Source organism: Aulonocara sp. 'chitande type north' Nkhata Bay, linkage group LG1 (assembly GCF_057382095.1).
Source record: "Aulonocara sp. 'chitande type north' Nkhata Bay isolate Kocher_YH1m ecotype deep benthic linkage group LG1, A_spYH_male_GT1.1, whole genome shotgun sequence".
Lineage (NCBI taxonomy): Eukaryota > Metazoa > Chordata > Actinopteri > Cichliformes > Cichlidae > Aulonocara > Aulonocara sp. 'chitande type north' Nkhata Bay.
The window spans coordinates 30,251,757-30,264,375 of record NC_141344.1 but is presented as its reverse complement, the minus strand read 5'-3'; the positions used below and the strand labels follow the sequence as shown (position 1 = coordinate 30,264,375).

Genomic DNA, 12,619 nt, shown 5'->3' with positions numbered 1-12,619 from the left:
ATTGAATTGAATTGAATTGAGGTCCTGTGTCAGGTCTTTTGTGAATTTGTTCCCATGTCTCAAGAACAAGACTACATTGTTCATCTACTGTAGATATTTTTTTAGGCCTTCCACTTTATTTTTTCTCCTCCAATAGTCCAGTTTCCTCAAATCCTTTTAAAGACCCACTGGACATCATGCAGTGATATACCAAGTTCTCTGTTAGGTTGTCTGTTATGCACAGACAACACTGGTTCAGCCTTTGTATACTTGAATGATTCATTGGTCAGTGTTAAATAACTTAAGAAGCAAGGAAACCAAAACAAAAGGTCAGGTCAGGTACAAACAGAAGAAGGACTCACCTTGTCTATGCACTATCAGCGACACACTATGTTAGATTCAGTCTTCTCTTCTTTTTGTAGCAACACACTACTTTCCTGCAGTACAATACTGTTCAACTGATGCTCACGAGGGTATGGTACCACGGTGTGCTGCCACACTGCCTTTATGCAGACAGAGGGGTTTGTAAGTAATCCAGAAAAGTTGGAGTGCCTGTAGGAATTAGTAGCGCCAGTTTTCAAGGCTTGATCAGCCTCCATTGCTGCAGAACAGATTTAAATTGTTAACATATTTTGCGTTCCCTGAAAAAGGCCTTTTTGTATGATTCAGAAATGTAAATTATTTTGAAGTTTTGGAGCTTTGAAGCTATTCATTGGACTTGAACGACTTGATTTGCAATAAATAACTGGAAAAATTGAGGTGTTCTAAAACTTTTGACCGGTAGTGTATGTATGTGTACACAACGTAAATGTCGTGGACACAAAATTAAAGCAGCCACATGGAAGAACTCAATAAATATTAAACTGACTGATACCACAGTTATTTTAAAATGGCTGTTTAGTCCATTTAGATTAGTTCTTTAGGCTATTTTTTCGCCTTGTGTGTTATTAAAAGGTTATAACTGTAAGCAACACATTGTTATTTCATTGCACTCAGGGGAATGAGGTTAAAGAAACGCAGAAATTGGTGCAGAGCAGATAATGTTTTCCTTATATGTTCTCTTAGTTTAATTCAAGCCGACAGACAGTTCTGAGGAATGGCCAAAGATATTGCCAAAGTCAGTTTATGTGGGGTAATATTTTAAATCACACTATTGTGGTTTAATGTCCTTAAAATTTGTCAGAAATAAGACAGTAAAACCAAGGAAAAAGATGGATGTATAGTGCATAGAAAAGAAACTCATGTCAAGAAAGAACAGAAGATCTAAAAGCTCTTACTGAATCAGGGAACAGTCGTTAAGGTTTTGGGGTTGATCAAAAACATCATAAGAACATTTTTAAGGATTACGGGACAAAGACTATCATTTAATTGTGTAATTTTAGAGAATCTTACATCCATGTCATCACAGAGCAGGGATCCTGATCCATACTGGAGCCGACACTGATGGACAGCACTGTACAGAACGCCGGGAAGCACCGTAGATAGAGACAACCTATCCTTCACCGGGGCATCATCGAGGCACCAGCCCCAGCCACGGCTGTGAGGGAGGAGGAAGGTAGAAGTTAGAGAAAAGAACGAAATGATCGCAGTTTATAAAAATGTCAGCGGCTGTGGAGTATAGTACAACTTTTCTGATTTCTTTATATAGGTGACTGAAGCAAATGTACAATAACAAAGGCTACATTGGTTATTACTAAACCCTGAGGGTTTCATTTATTGATTGTTTTTAGGAAACAACATGCCGAACGTACAAATTTTGACAGGTTATAGCTTTAAAAACTTAATGTGGGAGTAACACTAGCCCTTGCACAACTCAGTGGCTATACAAATACCTACAAACGACAACTTAGATGAGGGCACTGTAATTAAAAGGCGGAAACGTTTCAGAAAACCACAGTTGATACACAGCTACAAAGCCCATCTGAATATAATAATCAACTGCAGGCATATATTCTCTGCATGACATTTCATTCAAAAGAGCATTTCTCTTTCCCACTCCATCCACAGCTTGACAATCAACGTGCGAGTGTTTAATTATGTGATTACAGCAGTCAAGTATAATTATAGACTCCAACAGAAAAATTATTTACAGGCATCACAGTGTCAAGTGGAAGATGAGGAGAAAGATAAGTGATTTGGTTTACTTCGTCCTGTATTTTGTTTTTAGTAACACAAGAATTTCGAGCCCCATGAAGGTAATGCAAAGAAGGATGCTCAGAGTAAGGTCATCTTCCTCTACTACTCCTTGTTACGTCTAGGGCCAGGCCATAACATGAGCGAGGCACTCGCTTCCCCCCCAAGACCCAAGCAGTCACACGAAACAAATCCGTTAGATATGAGGTGATTTATTTACAATGTGAATAAAGAGAACCAAAACGGGAGTGTCAACACTTCAGGGTGAGCCAAGGCCAAAACAATAAACAAAACAAACCTACACAAATCCCGCACCCCTGACCTTACCAAAACAAAGTCAAAAATAAAGACAGAGTCTGACCTCCTTAACTAACTCAAAACAGGAGAAAACGGGTGATCAAAAGAAACGGCAGCTCACCCCTACCCACTCCACTTCCACAACTTTCAAGCGTATACTGCAGCCAGCGGCTACCACAGGACTACTGCTGGGTGATGAGGAGAAACGCGAGGACCTCTCCCGCTGTAGCACTCCAGACTCCTTTTAATGGGCGGGTCCTCCAGCTGGATCCAATCACGCCGGGGCAGTATATCCACGCACCAATCGGAACAGGGCCCTGGCACAGCTAAATTAACATAGAAAAAAAACACAACACCTGCACAAACAAACACATGGACATACAAGTTCGTAACACCCCCTTCCATAAGAATTAAACAATCCTCCTATTGTTTAATTCCTGAACTACAAAATTGCTCTCGACAGGGCGTCCGTGATGACATTTTCTGTCCCTTTCTTATGCTTGATCTGCAGGTTGAAGTCTTGCAAAAGAAGGGACCAACGCATAAGTCTCTGATTTGAGTTTTGCATCTGGGAGAGAAATACCAATGGGTTATGGTCAGTGAACACTTGAACAGGGATAGAGCTGGATCCGATATACACCTCGAAATGCTGTAGGGCTAACAACAAGGCAAGGGCTTCCTTTTCAATAGTACTGTAGTTCATCTGATGTTTGTTGAATTTTTTTGAGAAGTAACAAATTGGGCGATCCACGCCGCAATGGTCCTCCTGCATAAGGACAGCTCCTGCACCAGCCGCACTAGCGTCAACCTCGAGCTTGAAAGGGGACATGAAATTTGGTGCCGTAAGAACAGGGGAACTGCACAGTAATGCTTTCGCAGACTCGAAAGCAGTCTGACAAACAGGCGTCCACACAAAAGGCTTCACCGGACTGATCAAATCGGTGAGAGGAACGACAACAGTGGCAAAGTTCTTACAAAAACCTCTGTAATAACCACACATTCCTAGAAATCGGCGCAGCGCCCTTCTCGTTTGTGGGACTGGAAACTCAACGATCGCCTGTATTTTCGCGGTCACCGGCAGTATCTGTCCCTGACCCACCTGTTTTCCCAGATATGTGATGGTGGCTCTGCCAAATTCACATTTGGCTAGGTTTAGTGTAAGCGAGGCTTTCTGAAAACGGCTGAAAACGAGGGAGAGTGTTTGTAAGTGGTCAGACCAGGTGGATGAGAAAATGACAACATCATCCAAGTAGGCATCGCAGTTATTCACGCCCGCCAGTACTTTGGCCATAAGGCGCTGGAAAGTAGCGGGTGCATTACGCAACCCAAACGGCATAACCGTGTACTGGAGAAAATGATCTGGCGTGACAAAAGCAGATATTTCAGAGGCTCTGGGAGTTAAAGGTACTTGCCAGTAACCTTTTAACAGATCAAGTTTGGTTACAAAAGATGCCGATCCCACTCTATCAATACAATCCTCCATTCTAGGAAGAGGAAATGAATCAGGTTTGGTAACAGCGTTAACTTTTCTGTAATCATTACAAAACCGAGGAGTGTTGTCAGGTTTTGGTACTAGCACACACGGCGAACTCCATGCGCTGGCACTCGGAAAGGCTAAACCGTGTTCTAAGAGATAGTCAACTTCCTTCTGCATTATCGCTCTTTTCACTGGGTTCACTCGATAAGCATGCTGCTTAATCGGTTTATGTCCTTCCACGTCAATGTCGTGGCACAGGACAGCAGTTTGACGAGGATGGTCAGAAAAGAGTGATAAATTATCCTCTATCAGATCAGTGATGTCAGCTCGAGTGGGTTCAGACAAGTGGAATAAATATGTTTCTATATCGTTTAAGATCTCCGAATTTTTCAATCGGCCGCTACCCAGCGCTTCACTTTTCTGGAGTAGCCCGTCATCAGAGGGTTCATAAGGAGAAACAACACTAGCGGCGCACACTGGAGACGGCGCACCCGAAGGACTCCTCGAGTGATACGATTTTAACATATTAATATGACAAACCCTAGACTTTCTCCGGCGGTCTGGGGTCTGGATCACATAATTGTTGTCACTGAGTTTCTGTTCCACCACATATGGGCCAGCGAACTGAGCTAATAAACTGGACCCTACCACAGGCAGCAACACCAACACTTTCTCTCCCGGCTGAAAACTTCTACGAACAGCCTTTTTGTCATAACGAGCTTTCATTTTTGCCTGCGTATGTGACAGATTTTCTCGAGCTAACTGACATGCAAGGTGAAGGTTTTCCCGAAGTCCGCTAACATAATCCAGAACATTATGCTGGGTTTCAGAAGTTTCTGATAACCACTTCTCCTTCAGAAGGCGGAGGGGACCGCGGACCACGTGTCCAAACACCAGATCCATCGGACTGAATCCCAAGGATTCCTGAGTGGTTTCTCTGACGGCAAACAACAATAACGGCAGACCCTCATCCCATTCTCTATCCGACTCTGCGCAGAACTTGCGCAGCATAGCTTTGAGGGTTTGATGGAATCTCTCCAGAGCACCTTGACTTTCTGGGTGGTATGGACTGGATTTTACATGTTTTAGGTGCAACTCCTCCACAACCTGTGCAAACACTTTTGAAGTAAAATTCGTTCCTTGGTCTGTTTGAATAACCTTTGGAAGCCCGAAAGTAGAGAAAAACTTAAGTAGTGCTTTTATCACCGGTTTTGCTTTCAGCGTGCGTAGTGGAATTGCCTCCGGGAACCTTGTTGCTGAACACATTATTGTTAGTATGTATTGGTGTCCGGATTTAGTTTTTGGCAGGGGACCCACACAATCCAATATTACTTTTTCAAACAGCTCACCTATTACTGGAATAGGATGTAACGGAGCAGGTGGGATGGGTCTGTTAGGTTTCCCCGCCATCTGACATGTGCTACAGGTACGGCAATATGCCACCACATCAGCTTTCAACCCTGGCCAAAAGAAGTTGCGCAACACCCGATGATAAGTTTTGTTCACCCCAAGATGTCCAGCCATGCTGGCATCATGCGCTAAGCTAAGCACCTGCCCTCGATGTGGCTTCGGCACCACCACCTGCGTAGCACCAGGCAAACCACACCGGTCAGAGGACCACCTCCTCATAAGAACTCCATCTTGCACAAAATAAGAAGTGGGAGATTCACTTCCTGCACTCTTAGCTGCAGATAGAAAACAGGGAGCCAGTGATGAGTCATTCTGCTGAGCAGTTATCAATGCATCCCTATTCAATTTCTCATCCAGCTCTGGCATCAGTTTTGTTACATCATTTCCGCTTCCTATTCTGCCACTCTCACGGCTGGGAGATTTTCTTTCGTCTAGCGTCGCCATAAACGTGTCAGCAACATCCACAACATCATCAAATTTGCGCGATTGCGCACGAGTAATAGCACAAACAGGAAACACACTTGATAAAGGGGCGGCAACATCAGTGACAGAAGAAATAGGCGTTTCCACCACTTCAGGCGGTGGAAAAACTGTTCCCCCAGCCAAGTCATTTCCTAGAATAAATGAAACCCCTTTAATAGGCAACTGGGAACTCACCGCAACTTTAACATGCCCCGTTTTCACGGGCGAATGCAAATGTACTTTGTGTAACGGCGCCCGAAGAACGCTCATCTTAATTCCCCAAACCAACACATCTGAATCACAAGCAGTTTTATCTGACAATGGCAGTACACTATCCAACATAAACAACTGATGCGCACCTGTGTCCCGAAGAATAGTAACAGGCACTTTATCCCTCTCTTCTCCCGTCACAGAAACAAAGCCTTTCGTGATGAATGGTTTAAAACGTGGCTCTATTTCCACATCCGCATGGTGCAAATCACGGGTGAGAGTGGAATGCGATTTAGGCAAAGGGACAACTTTGATGAGACCTACGCCCGCTGGATTTTTAGAGCCTTTGCGCTGCTCTTTCCTCCGGAGCACAGGACAGACAGCGATCAGGTGTCCGGGTTCGCGACAATAAAAACAGTCGCGATTAACACCATCCTCCTGTCTATCTTTCAGTCCTATCTTTGGTGACTTTATTTTCCTTTCCTGTCCCACCCTGATATTCTGTGAGACAGCGGCTGAAAATATAGTTTTGTGGGTGAGAGTAAACTCATCAGCCATCACTGCCGCTTTAGCAAGTGAGGTCACCTTTTGCTCATTCAGATAAATGACTACTTGGTCCGGCAAACATTTTTTGAATTCCTCTAACAAAAGAAGCTCTTTCAGCCCCTCGAGATCCTTTACTTTACTGGCCTGCAACCATCGTTCAAACAAGCGACTCTTTTCACGGGCAAACTCCACAAATGTCTGATTGGCGGTTTTTTCACACTTCCTAAATCTTTGACGGTAGGCTTCTGGGACGAGCTCATATGCCTGCAACACAGTCTTCTTCATGATGTCATAATCCAGGCTATCTTCAATTGATAAACTGGTACACACCTCCTGGGCTTTGCCAACCAGTTTGCATTGCAACAGCAGCGGCCAAAATTCCTTCGGCCAGCTTAACGCGGCCGCTATACGCTCAAAAGCGTTAAAATAGGAATCCACTTCGGCCTCATGAAACGGGGGAACCAGTTTAACGTGCTTAGTGATGTCAAAACCTGTTGGGACAGCGGTGGACGTACCAGGATGACTAGAGGCAGATGTGGAGGGCTTTCGCTCCAGCTCCAAAGCTCTGACACGGAGGTGCATTGCTTGTACCTCAAGCTCTTTAGCACGGGTTTCCACCTCCCTTATACGGAGGGTCAAACAGAGATCTTCCGTAGACCGCCCCGCCAGGGGTTCCCCGGCCGTACCAGACCCAGCTGCTTCAATCTTTGCCCCAGCAGTATCAGAGTCCGCCTCGGCTGCATCAGTGTCCGCCTCGGCTGCATCAGAGTCCGCCTCGGCTGGTAGCACGTTAACAGGCCCTTTGGCATCCGGCCCCGGCTCAGCCTCCGGAGCCACCTTCACACCCCCGCCATCAGGCTGCTCTACAGCTGCCTTCGGGGCAGGAAGGATGCCTCGCTCCACCAGCTCTGCACACAAAGCGTCCCTAACCTCCGCTTTGCGGGCACCATAGGACACTTGAATATCATAACAACTAGCAATAATAAGCAAATCCGCTTTCCTGCACTTCACTATTTTATCCCATGAAGGCGAAGTAACAAAATCATCCAAAGAAAACTCCATAATTCCACACACCTACCACCCCCACACCCAAGAAAACCGCCAACAGACCAAACACACGCGAAAACCCACAGAAAAAGGCAGAGGACGAGCCCCCAATTCATGTTACGACCCGTCTAGGGCCAGGCCATAACATGAGCGAGGCACACTTTAATGGGCGGGTCCTCCAGCTGGATCCAATCACGCCGGGGCAGTATATCCACGCACCAATCGGAACAGGGCCCTGGCACAGCTAAATTAACATAGAAAAAAAACACAACACCTGCACAAACAAACACATGGACATACAAGTTCGTAACACTCCTCTACTAGTAAGTTTTACACTTACTAGTTTTCTACTAGTTACTAGCAGATCTACTCAATCGTCTCACACTGGTTTCCAACGAGCAGAATGAGAGGTTCACATCATATATGTCCAGCCAACAAATCTTGCATCATTTTAGGAAACTCTACTTATCCTAACCAATCACTAAAATATATAGAGCTTGAACACTTGGCAACACTTGGCCTATGTTAGCCTGGCGATGGCGCTAAATAGCTAATTGATAGTGCTCCTGTCAAGCTTGTTGGACCACGTGTTTTTCAGCTAAAAACCCCTCTATATCATGACAATAGCAGACAAATCCATCAAAATCCTGGTTTAAGAGTGTCGGCCAAGGAAAAAAGTTGTTTGATGTACGGATGAATCACTTTGATTCTTTGGATCTGTCGATTTAATTGACCAGGACTTTGATCTCTGCGAAGATAAAGTTGTGATGATGTTAAGTAATGTGAGCTTTAGCTACATCTATGGTCAAGCTGCTAAATAACTGCATTTAAAACTGCATTTCCCAACATTCATATACTGACACTCGAAAACCAAAAATAACAGTTCTGCTTTAGTGAACCCAAAAGAGTTGTCCTGCATTGGTCTTTAATGCTTTAATCAAAATGGTAATAAGCATGTGAACTGGCTAATGAGATTAAATGGTAAATGACTGGTACTTATACTTTTCTACTCCAACTGAGCACTCAAAGCACTCAAGAGAGTCAAACAATCTCATGTATGTGCAGTAGCAGAAAAAAAGAAAAGAAAAAACATATACACAATAGAAAGATGAAAAGTGGCCTCTGTCACATTACAACAAGTAGTTTCATTCAGTCTTTGATGTCTCCAGAGTTGCTGTCTTTACCAACCAGTCAGGTTGCAGCTTACATCAAAGTCTGTCCAGATTCATAATAAATTTAGCTGTTTTCACACATGCACTTCAGGCTTGAACTTTTTCAGACGTAACCCTGCTTAACTGCACATGAGAACATGAATGAGTTTTAAGTAACTTGGTTCCTGCGTGCTCTGCTCAGGTACCACCCCCCATAAAAATGCAGTTCAAGTCCTGTAAATCTGTGAAAGGGCAACACCTGGACCTAGTTGTGGAAAAATACTCTTTGTACATTACAAGTCAGCGCTTGCAATTTGACAGAGGTCACTTGTTTTTTGCCCAGTATGAGTAGAAAAGTGCTACAGAGGCAGCACCCCATTTACCATTTAATCACAGTTTTAGTGACACATGCTTATTATCTTTTTAAATTAAAGCTTTACAAACAAGTGAAGGATGACAGTTTTGGTTATTTACTTTTGTTATTTTTGATTTTCAAGTGTGTTTCCAGGCTGCATTATTTAAAAGCATAACTAGATACATGCAGCTAAAAATCATGTTACAAAGCTCACATTACTTAACACAGGGCCATCATAACTTTATCTTGATGAAGACTCTTATTTTAGTGCTAATAAAACACCAGCTCTTTCACCATCTAGAACTTTTAAGAATTCATAATTGAAAACAATGTAATTGTCAACAATCCAGTGTCCTTTATATATATATATATATATATATATATATGTATATATGTATATATGTATATATGTATATATGTATATGTATATATGTATATATATATATATATATATATATATATATATATATATATATGTATATATATACATATGTATATGTATGTATATATATGTATATATATGTATATATATATGTATATATATGTATATATATGTATATATATATATATATATATATATATATATATATATATATATATATATATATATATATATATATATATATATATATATATATATATATATATATATATATATCCATCCAGCCATACACTGTTATGTGTGAGCTATCTTAGGGCTTCTTTCAGCAGTCTGGACATTTAAGCGAGGCTCTGTTTAGTAGCCCATCTATGTGATTATATCAGTCGTTAGCTCAGTGTGACCTTTCACTTTCTACATGAAATGACACCTACAGATCAGACCTCTGAAGCAGTGCGAGCTATGGAGGCCTGCTGGGACAAATGAAGCTATATATACAATAGAGGCTTTGTCTTTCAGTCAGCGGCAGAGACGTGGCAGAGAAAAATGGGGTGAGATGGGTAGAGTTAAGTGAATAAAATGGAAAGAAAAATAAAACCTCACGTTAACCATGATTTAATGCATTGTGGCTTTGAGCACAATGCTAAAATATATGCTAACACACTATAGTCAAAATATTGCAAAATACATATAGGCGAGTTTGTTTTGATTAAAACACATACTGACTGAACTAACTGGAAGTGCTGGTTTTAAGTGGTTTTAGACTTTTTTTCCCCACTTTAAACTATCTGTCATAAACAGACACACAAATAAACACATAACTCATATAAACACACAAACCACTGGCTTTTGTGCCGCAAACTCCCACAAGTGTAAATATCACCGTGAACTCCCACAGTGGAGTCAAGAAGACGATACTGTCAAGTAGCTGAACACCCACTAAATGAATTCCAGATGCTCGGAGCAAAGAAACTGGGGCAGTTATGGTGAAATATTTCAGACGTTCAGCACATGTGCTGCTGAAGCAAGAATCAAGTCTTTGATGGTAGCAGCTGTCTGTACAGCTGAGAGACACTGGCAGACTGTAGTGTAAAAGTAGCCAGATGGTGGAACGTATGATGGGGTATACAGCCATATACTGAAAGTTACACTATTGAGTATACATTGTTTTTATCAAATACTATTATCAATAATTTAATAATATTGAGTATAAGTTAATATTGGCAAGACAAGCCCAAAAACTGCACAGTTCAACAGGAACATTGCAAAACTGATATCAGTACATGATGTAAAAAGCTCACTAAAGACTGTCACAGACAGAAATGTCTGTTTCAAAATCCATTTAAACAAAGCGTTGATTCAAGAAAAAGAAGTACTCTATTTAGGCTTTTACTCAACTTCATCACATATGAATTACTGACTGTCCAGTGAGCTTTAAATGAAGTTAGAAGTCACAGTTACTAGTCCTGGGTCACTATTTGACTATCAGATGTAGAAGAGAGGTGGGTTAGAGGGCCTTTTTTTAATGTCAGTCACTAAAGTAAGTGGGCGGCATTAACTGTGCTGCTGAACTTAAGGGGTTTAACAATGAGGTGGCCATTGCCCTTCAATAGAAATAATTTTCTAAGATAACATTGCCACAGTAATAAAAGCATTCAGCAGTGAAGAACAGCCTCTCTTCTGTACTAATGTGAAAAGCCATTATTACCCAAAGGGCTCTAATGTTAAAGGTCATTTGAAACAGTGTTATGTAACTTATTTTCAGTGTTTTTAAATTCAGTGTATCTTGGTCAGGAAGTTTTATTATGTAGTGATGGTTTAGTTTTGTGATCTGCTAATGGTTCTAGATGTTGGTGACAGATGACAGCAAACAGGGAAACTGCAGGGAAATCCAAGAATGTTTAGGGCACGTGAATCCTCAAGCCTATATACATGTATGTTACACAGCAGCACAGTCATACAGAACAAACAGGCACTCACTCTAGGAAGCGGGTGATGTATTGGCGACTGCAGCGTGACCACCTGGGCAAAGAGGTGCCGTACAGGAGCTGTGGAGACATGACGAAAGGTCGTTTCCCAACGGGTTCACAGTCATTACCGCTGCCATCATGCTGAATCCCAAAACTGTGATAAAAAGGATTCACAAAAAAAGGGAAAAAAGTGAGGGGGCACAGCATGTAACATGTATATCAAGGCAAAGCGCCGCATGTGTAGTATAACAAAGAATTATGAGCACTCGACATGTTTAAAATACATCAAAACAGGCAGAACTTGTGTTTTTTTATTCATGTAACCTTTGTTTATCCAGGTAGTCCCACTGAGACTTAATGTCTCATTTACAAGAGACACAGAGTTTCTTTCTTCTTGCAGAGAGCATGACTACACAAACATTACTTATGTGAATATGATGAGGAAAAGGCCATTCACCCCTTCTTTTTAGCCTGAATTTCTTTTTCTCTTCATCTGGAGCTCTAGGATCTATTTTCTTAGATACTACCATTGCACCCTGAGAGAGAAAGTGAAAAGCAATAGATTTAAAATTATAGGGCGCTGCCAAATACAGAAAAGTTTACGAGCGCTTAGTACTTTTCAAGGTTGAGAATAGTAATGCCAATGAAAACTTCAGCGATGACTGGCTGCAAGTTTTTCAACATCTGATGGATGTCGATTAAGAAAAATCCGCTTCTTTCAAGTACAGCAAATGCATTTCATCATCATTTTCTAGGAATTAATTTTTAAAGGAAATTGGGGTTTTAACATGTAACTTCTTTTAACATGTGACGAGTTCCAAGAACAAGTTTGGATTTTAATTTTGAATTGAAAAATCTGCGCTTTGCTTATCGATGAATGAGCATGAAGAAAACCTTAGACAAACTAATCTGACTTCATTAAATCATTAAAATCATAAATGAAGCTTAATCAAACAATTACATGTATGATCATGTGTATTTCAGTATTATAGTTGTTCTTCGTTTCAACAAAGCATAGCAGCATTAATTTTCTCAATTTTAGCCAGAGACCCTGTAAAAAAGAAAAGGCTTTCTGTTATACTCTAGTAGACATATTCCATCTACAGAATAGCTGTTTTCCAGGGTAATAATACAACTTTACAATACAACAGCTTTTTTTAGATGATTCGCAGCACCATGTTTATACAATATAGTAGCAGGAGA

The 12,619-nt window shown here is 41.5% G+C and overlaps 1 protein-coding gene across 2 annotated transcripts in view; it reads right to left on the bottom strand.

The window, feature by feature from the left end:
• Positions 1 to 12,619, bottom strand: part of adamts7 (a disintegrin-like and metallopeptidase (reprolysin type) with thrombospondin type 1 motif, 7) — a 91,986-nt gene that overhangs the window by 50,326 nt on the left and 29,041 nt on the right. For both annotated transcript variants that reach the window (XM_086292880.1, XM_086292870.1), the window contains exons 8-9: positions 11,427 to 11,570; positions 1,372 to 1,516 (exon numbers count right to left, since the gene is read on the bottom strand). In XM_086292880.1, coding sequence (XP_086149006.1) covers positions 1,372 to 1,516; positions 11,427 to 11,570 — 289 coding nt within the window. The remainder of the gene's footprint in view (positions 1 to 1,371; positions 1,517 to 11,426; positions 11,571 to 12,619) is intronic.